We start from the raw sequence: 14,844 nt of genomic DNA on the forward strand, positions 1-14,844 counted from the left end.
ACGGATGCAATGGTTTATCGGAGACATTGGGGATGTGGGGTTGCGGAGGGTGAGATTTGGGGAACAAGCAATGCCGGAGTGGGGAGAGAGCAGTAGAACTGATTGTGGTAATGTATGTACAACTGTTTTACAAAGCGATTTAACTATGGAAGTGTATGGGATATGAATACTATGCAAAGAAAACTACTTAAAAACAAACAAACAAACAAAACCAGCCTCTTTAGGTCCTGCATTACAGTGGTCTCTACAATGGGAAACCATCTCTCCCAGGCTACCAGACATACGGATAACGTCACTGCTTCCGTGTCCTCGTCAATGCAGTGCCAGTCCTCCAGCCTGGGCACTGGCAACATTCTGAGCTGGAGATTTTCCTTTTACTTAAGCAACATCATCACATAAGGAAGGGCACTGAGTGTTCTACCTTTTCCCGGCCCTCTCCCCTAAGGCGGTTGGCTGGGCCCAGCCCTATGCCAGTCTCAGAGAGACCAGGATCATTAAGACCCAGCCTCCACCTTGAGCCAAGCAGGAAGGGAGTGAGGCAAACTCCTGAAGCCATTTGGCACCTTCTCCCTTCTTTCAGAGAGGACTGGATTGTCTCAGAAAGCTCCTGGTTTATAGAAAGAAGCTGGCTTTCCTCTCGATTTTCCCTAATCTTCAAACCCTTTCACTTTCATTTCTCCGGCGCAATGCCCTGGACCCCTGGCAGCTGCAGAAGGGAATGTCCTGGGAGATTGTCCCTACTACCCAGAGCTTAAAGCTCCTGGAAATCACCTCCCTCTCAAAGTCCCATGATCCAGAGGCTGGGCTGAGCTGAGAGCAAGTGTCTGCTAACAGCAGGGCAGGATCAATGTGTCTTATGTGGTGGTGAGTAAGAGGAGGGAGGTCCGGCTTACAACTATGGATTGTTCTCTGCTACTAACCCAAAGGTTGTTGCTTCAAACTCACCCAGCTGTGCCGCAGAAGAATTAGTGCCTGGCAGTGTGTTTCCATAGATTACAGACATTGAAAATCCTAGGGAGCCTTGCTTTATACTTTAATACATGGGATCCCCATGACCTGTGATTGACCCAAAATTAATGTTGTGGATTATTTTCTCTGCACCTAACTCAGAGTGATCGGGAGGGTTATATTAATTACCCCAGGAAAGCACTTAGCGTGATGCCCAGCATGCGGTGTGTACTTAGTGGAGGGAATTGCTGTGACTTGAATCAGACTAACGTGGAGCAGCCCTTACCCTGCATTCAAGAGAATCAACCCCCTGATCCCTTGGGAGATATCGCTGCACTAGCACAAGGATGCCCTTTAAACTACTCAAGCTGCGGATCAAGCACAAATAGGGACTAGGGGGTCTTGATTTCATTCCCGACTACTTCAAACTCTATGGGGCTTGCCCTAATTTCTGGAACCTCTCTGGGGCCACAGTGTGCACACTGCACAGTAATAGAAGGGTGAATTGGATGGTGTCTGCAGGTGGACCCTGCCTGGTTTTGAAAGACGCTGGACATTCCCGGTATGAGGCTTGGCCCTGCCTGGGTCTGAAGAAGCCCTGAATTGACTTTGCATTTCTCCTCAGGTTGTGAAATGTGCACGCAGGAGGGTTTCCAGGCTCAGAGGAGCCAGCTGGTGAGCATGCTGGTCTCGGGGTCCCTGGAGTGCTTCGAGTGCATCCTCGACTGGCTGCTCTCCTGGGAGGTCCTCTCCTGGGAGGACTATGAGAGTCTCAACCTTCTGGGCAAGCCCCTCTCCCACTTGGCCAGACACCTCTTGGACACAGTGTGGAATAAGGGAAATTGGAGTTGTGAGAAGCTCATCGCAGCTGTTCAGGAGACCAAAAATGATAACCATTCCTTTGAGTTGAATGGACTCTGGGACACACAGTCACCTTGCCCCGTCCGTGACCTGCAGACCCACCGGCCGGTTATCGTCAGGAGACTCTACAGTCACGTGGAAAGTGTCCTGGACCTCGTGCAGGAGCAGGGCTTCATCAGCCAGTATGAATGTGATGGGATCCAGCTGCCAATCTTCACCTCATCCCAGAGGGTAAGGCCGGTTCCTGCGGGTTACAGAGAATCAACAGGAGAAGGGTCATTAGTCACGCAGACTAATAAGTCTTAAGGAGTCAGCCCTATTGGATAACAGAAGCCAGAGATTTCCCCGGAAAAGGTAGAGTGGCTGATAGAAGTTCCTTTTGTTTATGGACCAGCACACCCCTTTCTTGGAGAGGTGATGTGAAGTGATTCAGGCTTCGATTCCGGAACGAGAATGATGGGAGTTTGTAGGGCTCTGCATAATCTGTCTATCCTTAATCTCTCCTGTCCCATTTTCCTCGTTTATACAGTAACAGAGACATATAACACACATCCTATAAGATTCGTGGGAATGCTCTCTGAGCCAGTCCTGTCATGAGTAGGACTGGAGTTGTTATTTTAGCCGCCATCCGGTTGACTCCAGTTCATGGTGATCCGAAGTCCAACAGAATGAAATGCGCCTGGTCCTGCACCCTCCTCACAGTCACTGGCATTTTTGAGGCCATAGTGGTAACTATTTCATCAATCCATTTTACAAAGGATCTCCTAGACTTATGTTGGTCTCTCTTCACCAAACATGATGTCCTTCTCCAATAATTAATTCCTCCTGGTGACAGATACAAAGCAGACAAGTTAGTTGGCTAATGTTTTATTGTGGTCAATAAGGTTTTCTTTCATTGACTGATTTTTGGAAATAGATTTGTAAAATCTTTCCTAGTCTAACTTAATGTAGACGTTCCATTGGAATCTTTTCACCATGTGTAACTCTGGTAGTTCTGAAATCTTGGTAGCATAACTTTCAACATCACAGAAACTTTCAAGTTATTGCAATTCAGCAAACTGACAGATGGCTGGTGGGACATATAATTGCTTTTGTGTGTCATCAAGTCAGTCTGTCTCATAGTAACTGTCTTAGGATGGGTTCTCTGGAGAAGCAAAACTAGTGAGGCGTGTGTGTGAATTTATATAAAGAAAATCACTCACACTATGGTAGAAGCAAGTAAATTACAAGACAAGGCAAGTTCTAGTCAGATGTTAGGTTGCAGGCTTTGCCAGACTTACATAGCTGTGGAATTTGATGGATCCAAGATCTGCAGGAGGATTGCAGGCTTGTGGCCACAGAGGCAAATAAACTCAAGGTCAACAGGTCAGATAACAGGCGCTGATGACTGATTGACAGGCAATATGGCAGGTCACTGAATCAAGTCCAAAGAACTGGAGATTAATAAGCCAGATGCAGGGTCTGGACAAAAGTAAGCAAGCTTTTCCACAGCGTTCACTTATATTGGAAGCAGGTACACATCAAAAATAACTTACTTTGATTGAACTCATTAGGGCTACCATCTGAGTAAGAGTGTTGCATCTCATTCTAATCTTCTTACTGATTGCCTGCTCAGAGCAGATTCATTACGGGAGTGATTGCATTGCATTAGATCACATTGTTGTGAATCACTAGGTCTTAACTGCCAAACACTGAGAATATGGCTCAGCCAAGTTGATGCAAAACAACTATCGCAGAGACCCTATAGGACAGACTGGAAAGTGCCTTATAGAATTTTCTTAGCTGTAATATTGACGGTAGTAGACTGCCAGGTCTTTCCCTTGCAAAACTGCTGGGTGGCTTTTGGCTAGAAGGCAAGGGTTTATGGTTCAGGGTACATAATTGGTATTCATTAAGAGTGGCTGCTATTATTTCTGTTATGAGTGGCATTCTGTACTTGGGCATTCTTATATCTGACTGTTCTAAGTTAACCACTCCAAGAATGATCTCCTTTAATTATGTTAAATCAGGCGTCCTCAAACTACGGCCCGTGGGCCACATGCGGCGCGGCGAGGACATTTATCCAGCCCTCCAGGTGTTTTTGCCCTGTTTGTTTTCTTACTTCAAAATAAGATATGTGCAGTGTGCATAGGAATTTGTTCATAGTTTTTTTTTTTTAAACTATAGTCCGGCCCTCCAACGGGTCTGAGGGACAGTGAACTGGTCCCTTGTTTTAAAAGTTTGAGGACCCCTGTGTTAAATCAATATTTTACAATTAATATGACATATAATGTACAAATATAGCTTAAATGTTCACATGGGGTTTCTGGTGTGGAATTTTTCAGCTCTAGACATTCAGGGTTGGGATATAACCACCCTTGAAAATACAGTAATACAACAGAACACAGGAACAGAGAAGTGTCAGTAGAATGCCACTTTTTCAAACTTGTTATTGTGAGTTAAGTGAAGATTTACAGAGCAGATCATGGTTTTACATTCACCAATTCATACACCTCTGACTCAGCTCATGCATTGCAATACCCTCATGGTTCCATCACTTATTCCACTTCCTCCTTATGCTTCCTCTTTCGATTTCTCCTTCTTTCTTAATCCTCTGAACTTTGTCCTTGGGTCAAGGTGGTCCTTTTGGTCTTAAATGCTTGATTATTCTAAGTTGGAGGTGAGTTCCGTTTCAGACCTGAAAGGTAACAGTCATGCTCTTGGGGGCCGGGCTTGGAGTGGTTCCCACCAGTCCCTGTCATACTCGTAAGCGTGGTCTTTTTTGCCGATTTTAAATTCTGTTCCACATTCTTCCATCATATCCAGGACCTGCTAATGTGATCTGTTTAAGAGCAGTTGGCAGCCGGGGACGATCTAATTTTCTGGCCTCGGGGTTGTGAAGACAGATGAATGCGCGGTCCAGTATTAATCTGCTGGACTGTTTCCACGTGCCTTTTTATTTTCCTCACTCTTCGTTCCTCTGGACGGAGGGGGACGGAGAGGACCAGGAGTTGCACTGGAGGTGCGCACCTAGAAGCTTTTACGACCCCTGTCGCCACTCATGAAACTAGGATGTAGAGCAGACTCTGGTGTTGGATGCTTTCAGACTCTTTGTTTTATGCATTTTCATCCAAACTCGTTTTACATCATTTACATCAGTGTCTCTCAGGCCTCTTGTGAGTCAGATCAAACAGGAATTAGCATTCCCTTTAGAGGAAATGGAACCCAGAGAAATGGTTGGGTAAGGTCCCAGTAGTGAGAGGGAGTGCTGGTGCTAGATCTTGAGCCATGACTCTAATTATTGATTATTCAAGACGAGTCTCTTGACTCTATAACACCAGGCTCCTTAAACTTTTTGTGGTATGGATTCAGAGTGCCTTGCACAAAGTATACAATAAATAGTTGTAGGTTGAGTCCGTTCATTCTTGGAACAATTAATGAATTGGAATGGGAGTGCAATGTTAATATGGGTTGGGTTGGATTGCTTCCTGTTTTTTGTCTAATTTCTAAAACCACATTAGATGTTCCAGCAACTCTAGATAATATTAGATCAAAACTGATAGGATAATTCAATCTATCTGCAAGGCTGCCTTAAACCTGGATCAAAGTAGTTGATTAGATATAGCATTATCCCTGTTAATTGTTGTTAAGTCTTGTTACATGTTAAGTGTCAAGACGATTTCAACTCACATGTACTTCATGCGACAGAATAGATCTGCATCATAGGATTTTTATAGATTATAATCTTTATGGAACAGATGTCCAGTCTTCTTCCTATGGAGCCTCTGGGTGTGTTCAAACGTCCAACCTTTCATTTATAACCTGTGTGCTTAACCATGTGCCATGAGGTTGAGAGTGGAAATAGCGGACATGGAACTTAACATTATAATGTGCCTACCACTTCCTTGAGCCTGGCTCTGAGGGGATTACAGAAGAGGTGTTGGTTAGGGTACCTACTTTGCTGCCTTTGGCTCTATTGCAGGGATGGAATGGGGAAGTTACAGGATTATGGCTGGTGATCAAGTGTTCAGCTGTGAGATCTGGTCTGGATGTTCTGAGGGGGGATAATATGGGTAGCATATATCTCTGGGGCATGAGGGAAACAGGGAATCAATAGAGTAAGCATTTAAATAGATGAGAGAAAAAATGAGATAAACAAAATTTTGGAGCCAAGGATTTCTTTTTACTTGGATACATAATCATTGCTCATGGAAGCATTAGTACGTCAAACAATGTATTGCATTGGGAGAATCTGCTAAAAAATCATTATATCATTAAAACACCAAAATGTCACATTGTGGACTAAGGTTACCCAATCCAAGCCTGGGTATTTTCATTAGCCTCATAGCCATGCGAAAGGTAGAACAATGTAAGTAATATTTCTGAGTTAAGGTGTGGGTAAAGATATTGACTATTTCATGAACTTCCTTGGAAAATATACAGCCAGATTGTTTCATACTGAGAATTCTTCACTTCACATACTTTGGACATGTTATTCGGAGGGTCTAGCCTCCTAATCTTATAGTTGGTCAAGTAGACTAACAGTGAAAAAGAGGAAAAGCCTCACCAAGACAGATTGACACAGGGTTGAGTTAATTGCAACAATTAACTTAAAACCTAGCAATACTTGAAAGTATGGTACAGGATCTGGTGGTGTTTCAATCTGTTGCATGAGCTGTATTTGTTGTAACTGACTGGACATCACCAAATAACAAAGAAGAAATAATTATAGTAATCCTAATGATTTCTTAATTATTCAGAACTGATCATTAATGAGGAACCTTGGCAAGACGGTAGGTACGTGTAGACAAGATAAATTCATAACTGAAAAGTTGGTATTTTGAACACACCAGTGACATTTTACTTCTGTATATGTAGCCCTGTAAATCCTATGGAGCTGGCATACTATAAGTCTGAATGGATGTGATGACAACAGGTAAACAATAATGATAGTATAATTTATCAAAATGTATGGGATGCAGCTAAAGCAGTTTGTAGAGGGAAATTTATAGCCTTAAGTAATTATATTAGAAGAAAGACCAGATTTTAAATAACTTAGAATGTATCTTCAGAAAGGTCTAGGTAGATAGTAAAATCAGAGACTGGGACTCAGTTGAGAGAATGGAAAGGATGGTGGTGAACAAGAAATGTGAAGATTGTAGGGCTGATCTTTCCAATGGGAGCCCTGGTCGTGTGGTAGGTGCTTATCTGCTAACCAAAAGGTCAGTGATTGGAAATCACCAGGAAAAAGATGTGTCAATATACGTCTATAATGGTTACAGCCTTGGAAACTATATGGGACCATTGTAGTCTGCCCTTTAGAGTCATTGTGTTGCTCTGGGTAGACTAGAGAAACAAATCCAGGGAGACTCATTTGTATAAGAAAGAGCTTTATATGCAAGAGCAATTGAATATTGAGAAAACATCTCAGCCCAGTTCAGATTAAGTCCATAAGTCTAATATTAGCCCATATGTCCAATACCAATCTATAAAGTCTTCTTCAGGAGTCCTCGCAAAGCACATGCAATGATGCCAAATGCAGAAAGATCACAGGCCAGGGGTTAGAAGTTTTGTGGATCCAGTGGTGTTGTATACATCTCAGCACTGGCAGGTTCCTTCAGCTCCAGAATCTCTGACTGTCTCAGGGTAACTTCTCAGAAATGTCCAGAAGGGAGTGATCTCAGAGAGAGACAGAGAGGGAGAGAGAGAGAGAAAGAGAGGGAGAGAGAGAGAGAGAGAGAGACAGACAGACAGACAGACAGACTCCAGAATCCTAAGAAGAAGGCCATGCCCACACAGAGGCCTCATTGGCTATGGCCTGATTGACAGACAAGACTCCACCCCTTCACTCTTAATCCTCTCAAGTCCCATATTGACACCAGATTATGTAACTATCCCAGTCATTATTATTTGTAACTGACTGAGTGGCAGTGGGTTTGGTTTTTTGAGAGACTTCCCAAAGGGTCCGATTTTAGAACGTAGATTCCGAAACTTATTTTGCCTATTGTCCCCTTTTCAGAAAAAAAATAAATTATTCAGCATTCTCCTGGAAATTAAAAAAAATGTGTACTATAGCCCATAATCCAGGATAAAGTATAGGTACTTCCTTTTGCAGGCCTCTGGATCATTCCAGTATCACCAGGAAGCAGTATTGCCCACTTTGGGATATACTGTTTTAGAATCCAGCTCTTGTCAGATGTCCTTTGAGCTCTTCCACTCTGATTCTCTCGTTTGGTAGCGTTCCTTTGATGACTGACTGTATGATTCAGAGACTCTGTGAGTGGCACTTACAGTATTTTCAACCAAAACATCCCCCAATCTAGTTTCCTATAAAGAGATGGTTGTCATAAACTGCAGATGAACCCCAACTGAAATGGCTGTAGAATGAAACGATGTAGATCAATGAATTAAATCCTAAAATAATACCTCCCTCCCCCCAAAAAATACCTCCCATTGCCATCAGTTATTTATCCATTATGGAATGAGTGCCTGCGTCTGTCAGGAACTGTGCTCAGTCCTTTGCATGTATTTGCTCAGTTAAGCCACATAGCAGCTTCCCAGAAGAAATTGCCCAAATCACATATCTAGGACATTATCCAGCTAGCATTTTAAATCAAAAGCTGTGATTGTCCCTCTCTGACATAAAGTGGTAAACTTAGTCCGCTGAGCATAAAAGTTATTAAGAAATCTGAGGCTGATTACATCAGGCAGTTTATCAGCTGTCTGTTTGACTCATGTGATGCTACAGTTGATAGGGCCAAGGTATCAAACTGAGTTCTAAATTGCATGGCTTAATCATAATATTAACCTAAACATTTTTTTTAGTATCAAGAAATGTACCATGCCTATGGAAGAGTGTTATAAACCACCCAAATACAGCTTCAACGTGCTCCCATTCCCTGGGTTAAGAAATAGCCAGTACCAGTTGCTATGGGCCAGTGAGTGAGTTTTGCCTCCTCCCAATTCTCTGTGATGGACTAGAGCTGCTCCATGCGGTTGACTAGGAGACCGTCTTTACAAGAGCACATTGCCTCATCTTGTTTCCCTAAGGACTGCTGGTAGGTTCCAACAGTTAACCTTTTGGTCCACCACCAAGTGCTTACTTAACCAGTGTTCCACCAGTAGAGGGCTGTGCTTCAATTGTGGCTGCTCGAGGCAGCCATTAGCTTGACTTTGTGTTACTTATCTTTTGACCTTCTTTAGAACAAAATTATAAATAGTATTTTGTTTAACTCTGTAAAACAGCTATAGTGTATTTTATTGATTTATTTGTATGCAGTTGATGCATGTGCTATGTGTTTTTGCCTACAACTCATAAATATTTTTCTCATGTTGTTGACTTCAATTTCAGGGTTTTCTTTTTTTCTTTCTCTTAAGCCTTTGTCTTGAGGCTTGTTGACATGGAGATTTGGTTCCCAGCAGTGCACCCTCGCCCTCATATATGTAAAGAAGGCCTTCTCGTGGCAGATTTTTTTCCTTCCTCTGCAAACCACATCCTCTAGTGCAGGAAAAATTCACTTTTTTCCACCCCAGAACATCCCTCACCAGGGTGGCTGAGCCCACCGGAGGCCCGAGAGGCCACTCAGGAGTTGAAGACTTATGGATCCAGCACTGCACCATCCTGTAACCTGTTTTCTCATGGGTCTAGCACTTCATGGCCCAGGTGTTCGTGGGCAGTGGCCCTGCTCACTGTGGACTAGCTCGTGGCTGGCAGCCCCATATTGCCTCTGCCTCGCTCCAGGATGGCAGACTTGGGTGTAGATTGGCTCTCAGGAATTTCACCTCTCACGTCTGCCCACACAGCACCCCTGAACAAATGCAGTTTTGTTTGTTTATTTCCTGATTCCCGAGGTTACAAGTAACCAATCTATGACTTCCTGACCATGGTTTATACTATTGTCAGATCCATGTGCACCAAAATTGCATTTTTAAACTATTGAATGAGGATGAATGAGGTAGAAAGGAATGTTTATAGAAGTGTCAAGAGATGTGCAAAGTGGGTGCGTCGGTGTGCTATAAAAGAATGTTTGCATAATTTTTATCATTTGCACTTGTTCTGTCTTTTACATGACCACACTGTGAAAAATATAACAGACACAAACCTTGGTGGCAGGACAGGTTCTGCTCGGCAGCCAAGTCATAGGGTGACCATTTGGGAGAGAAGCAACATGTCTGAGAGTGGGGCTGCTCCGCATCCTTCTCAAGAACCATTTTTGACGTTGTGGAAAGCTGGTAACAGTCTAAGTTCCAGCCTTCCTTCTGAAAAGCAAACAATTGTGGGAGGTTCAGCAGGGAGGAACTGACCCAAAAAATTCTGGCAAAAAATCCTGGTGGATTCTGGTTGGTCCAAGCAAGACAAAGCCTAGGTACAAATTGATCAACTCGGTTCCCCAGCATAACTGAGAGAAGTTGAAAGGATACCTGGGCCTCCGAACCCCAAGAATGGGAGGCTCCTTGCCTGCACTTTGCACAGTGACTGGACTGGGGAGACTTGAGTCTTCAATGGAGTGGCTCGCAGCATCTTGGTTGGACCTTTTGGGGTTGTTTTCCCTGAGCATTGGGAGGACTAACCATCCTCCACTTGGGGGAAAAATCAGGAGGGTATGTATTAGGAGAGATGGTTGGCTCAGTAGCAAGTAAGGGTTTCTCCTTGGACCCAAAAGTGCTAACATCTGGCTGCCCACAAGACCATGCCCCAAAAGTAATTGGGTCTAACACTAACATACTAGCCCCCCAGGAGATCGTTTTGGTGAACACTATTCTAATTAGTGACTTCTCTACCTGAACAATGTGGTTTGATAATAATTATCAGGTATACCCCCTGGCAACTTGGGAACCAGCCTCAAGACAAGAATTTTGACTGGGCCCACAATTGTTAGCTAATTGATACTAGGCTGATGCCAGATTGCCTGGCCACCCTTGACGACCCAGGTTCCGCAACAGGTATGTCGGGATAAATCTGTATTCAAAGTCAAATAGAAAAAACAAATTAATCATAACAGTATACGCTGGAAGCAGCAATTGATCTGTGCACACTTGTGGAAACAGGAGGAAACAGCCAAGTAACTGTAGCTCATATAGATACAGACCTGGCCGAGCTTGTGGGGGAGGAAAGACAGTGGATCCTCCCATGAGGGAGATTACAGTGACAGCCTCCAAACACTTTGAGGGACTGGAGGAAAAATTAGAGATAAAGAAGAAACAAAAGCCATAATTCAACAACTCAGGAATGTCTGAAGAAATATTCTGACAAAATGAATGAAAAGTTAAAACTAATACAACTTCAAAAAAGAAATACAAAAGGCAAACATTGTGAAAGAACAACAGTGGGATTAAGAACCAGTGATGTGAAGATAAACCTCTTAAGATTTTCCCTGGAATAAATAAATAAATAAGCAAATAAGGAAAAGCTTAAAAAAATAAAATGACTAAATGAAACAAACAAAAAAAGATTTTCCCTGAATGCTTTACTTTCTCTCTCTCTCTCTCTCTCTCTCTCTCTCTCTCTCTCTCTCTCTCTCTCTCTCTCTCTCTCTCTCTCTCTCTTTACCCCCCATTTTGGTAGAATGTATACTTCAGTACATTTTTACAATGAGTGCAGGTAACTACACATTTCTGAGTTCTCGCATGGCTCACACAGGGTCAGTATGGTGGCCGGTTATAGAATTCCAGGCTGGACTTCCTTTTCACTCAGAATGTTGATAGTATTACTTCATTATCTTTCTCCTTCCAAGATTACTGCTTAGAATTGCATAACTATTTCATAACTCTTTGAAGGCTTGTAAAATCTATTTTAGTCTCCATTGTGTGCCTCAGTTTTTCTTCTTTTGCACCAGGCACTGTATCTTTACATTCTCAGAAATTTTTCTTAATGAGTTTATTGAAGGTTTCTTCCTCTCTACTTTCTTTGTGGAACTATCATTTGTATCATAGAATTTCTATGCTAATCTAATTTTCTTAGATTTCTCTCCTATTTTCCATCTTTGTATGTTTTCTCTGTACTTTCTGAATGGTATTCACTACTTTATATTTACGTCCCTCTATTGTGGTTTTTCTTTCCTTTTTTAGGAGCCCTGGTGGTGTAGTGGTTATGAGTTGGGCTGGGACCCTCGTGATCATCAGTTTGAAACCACCAGCAGCTCCGCAGGAGAAAGACTGGGCTTTCTGCTCCTGGAAACTGTTACAGTCTCAGACACCCACAAAAGGGTTGCTATTAATCAACATTGTCTCAATGGCAGTGAAGTTTTATTTTTATTGTATTTCTTTAAGGAGCCTTAATGGTGTAGAGGGTAACACGCTGGTCTACTAACAGTGAGATAGTTCAGTTTAAATATCAGCAGTTTAAAGCCCCCAACTGCACTGAGAGAGAAAGCAGAGGTTCCCTACTTCTGTTAAGAGTTAGAGTCTCAGAAATCCATGGAAGCTGTTCTACCCTGTCTTCTTGGATCGCTGTGAATCAGAATTGACTTGATGGTAGTGAATTTTGGTTTTGGCTATTGTGTTTTTAATTTTTGTTACCAGGCTTTTTATTGCAAATGTGCCTTTATTATAATATAATTCTTGTTTCATGGTTGTAATATTCTCGTCATTAAGGATTGTACTGGTAGCTTAGTAGGTTTGTGAGCTTCTTTTTCATCGTGCGTAAGCTTTTCTCCTGCTTGCTTGGTCGCTACCTTTTATAGTAGGTGCTTTCTTTGGATATCAAATAATCTTTGGTCGTCTTCATGTGATGTATGCCTGAAACAGAACATTTTAAAACTGATTGGAAAGCATGCATGTGAAACTGGTCTACCCTGCACGTAGACATCTCGGAAAATAGGGGAATCTGTATCTTTAGATGAAGATCCGGTGTGTTACGCTGTGGGATGGTAACTGCAAGGTCAGCAATTCTAACCCACCAACCACTTCAAGGGAGAAAAGAGGTTTTCTGCTGCCCTAAGGATTTACTGTCTTGGAACCCAAAATTGCAGTTCTACCCTGTCATGTGGCAATGAGAGTAATAAGGTATCTTCGTTGGGTGAATTCCCAGTATAGGTTTCATAAACCTCCTGCTTTGGCATAAAGGCCTGAATGCCAGGGTTCTGGAGTTTTGTAGGTGGAAAAAAACCAAAACAGTGGATGGTGATAATGAGAACACTCAACCATCAGCACGCCTCTGGGTGAATGATTGATTCTTCAGCAATAGTCACTCAGTTGAACGGTTACTTTAAGCATTTATACCCTCTGTTTTGGATATGACACCTGCCTTCTTAATTGAGCCCAGTGTTTCTCAGTCTGGGAAGCCTTTGTTTCAGCCATTGTAGAATATAAATCTCCAGACTTTTGCTGTGATGAGCCAACCACAATTGTCCGTCACTCAGAGCAGGGTCGCGGGGAATGAGAGTTCTTGTTCATAAGCCATTTTGACCTTCTCCCCCTTTCTGGGATCTTCTGAGTTATTTAGCATTTACTCGTTTGTCCAGAAAATCCCTCAGCTAGATGCTAGGGACACAGCAGTGAACACAACAGCCCTGTTCTGGAGATGCAGATATGCCAGTGGGGGAGATACACCGTAAGCAAAAGGAAGAAAATTACGGTGTATTAGAATGCAGTAAGTGTTCTAGAAAATAAATAGAGTGGGGTCTGGGAGTTACACATTGGCTGAGGGGGTTCACAAGGATTTACTGCAGTTTTAAGTGGAGTGGCCAGGGAGTCCTAACTACAAAAGTGAAGTACAAGCAAAGACAGCGGGGAAGTGAAGGAAGAAAATTAAAGGCAGCGGGGACAGCTATGGCAAAGGCCCAGAGGTGTCTGGTTTATTCTAGAGACAAGGAGGCCTGTGTACTTGAAAATGGGCAAAGGGAACAGGAGCAAGAGGTGATGATAGGGAAGTAACTGGCGTCCAGACGGTTACTCACAAAACAGTCAGGCATCTGAGTCTGCTTTGGTCCTTCGAAGTTACTATTGGACTCGGCCTTTTATTCCACAAGAGAGGGGCAGTTGGAATGTTTGTAAACGGAAGAGGGACGTGATCTGATTTTTTATGTTTAGAGCCTCAGTTCTGCCGATGGTATTGAGAGTAGACTGTGGATGCAGGCACAGAAGCAGAGAGACCCATTGAATGACTTTTGTTTGCAGTTTTCCAGATGAGCTGTGATGGTGGCTTGGACCAGGCTGAAGAATGAGAAGAGGTGGGACGGTATCACTGGGCATCAAGTGTGGCCAGTCTCCACTGAGATTCTGTAAATGCAAAATGTCCAGTACTTACTATGAGAGTGTTTTAAATGACCTCATTCATTCTTTTATATTGATTATAAAGCGAGCTGATAATATTTGGGATATGCTCTGTTAAATAAATCCATTTTAATACATAATTACATCTACTTTTTATATAGTTTTTAAAAAACACTTTATTCTGAGTTAGTTGAAGGGACGTACATACGTATTCACGTGCCTATATTTGTACCTCTATAAGTGTCCTTTGCCTCCTAGTTCTTTCCTCTATTTCCTTTTACTTTCCTCTTGTCCCACTATCATGTTTGCCATTCATTCGGCTCTCAGTAATTCCTTTCGGCTACGTTGCACTTGCTCAAACCCCACCAGGCATTCTATGCCCTTCTCGCCATCGATTTTAGATCACTTGTTCCCTTGTCCCTGGGTTTGTTGGCTCCCCCCACCTTTTCCCCCACCTCCTCCTCTCCCATGTCCCCCCAGAACCATAAGTATCATTGTTTTCTCCTTGGGATTGTTCATCTTACCTATCTTATATAGATAGACATGCCCCCCCTCCAACAACAACAAAAAACCTCTAAATAGTTCTAGGTCTGTCTGCTGACCCTTGTGAGTGTTTTCTGATTGAGTCTGATGAGGTGCAAAACCCTGCCCCTAAAGTTCATTTTTGGGGTTCCTCGGGGACTTGATTGCCTTGCTGCTCTGATGTGCTCCCTTCAGGTTTGCTCCAGAGTGTGTGGGTCAGACCAGGCACAATTCCTGCACTGTGTCTCCAGTGCTGTCCCCTGTAGTGCTATGGGTTAGTGAGAGGATGCTGTGTCTCCTGATGGGCCAGCATAACAGTCC

At 43.0% G+C, this 14,844-nt stretch overlaps 1 protein-coding gene across 1 annotated transcript in view; it reads left to right on the forward strand.

Moving 5' to 3' along the window:
* The first annotated feature begins 1,581 nt into the window (after positions 1-1,581).
* The window catches only part of NOD2 (nucleotide binding oligomerization domain containing 2), a 52,357-nt gene continuing 39,094 nt past the window's right edge, over positions 1,582-14,844 (forward strand). The window contains exon 1 of the mRNA XM_075537194.1: positions 1,582-2,040. Coding sequence (XP_075393309.1) covers positions 1,582-2,040 — 459 coding nt within the window. The remainder of the gene's footprint in view (positions 2,041-14,844) is intronic.

Source organism: Tenrec ecaudatus, chromosome 18 (genome assembly GCF_050624435.1).
Source record: "Tenrec ecaudatus isolate mTenEca1 chromosome 18, mTenEca1.hap1, whole genome shotgun sequence".
In the NCBI taxonomy this organism is placed as follows: domain Eukaryota; kingdom Metazoa; phylum Chordata; class Mammalia; order Afrosoricida; family Tenrecidae; genus Tenrec; species Tenrec ecaudatus.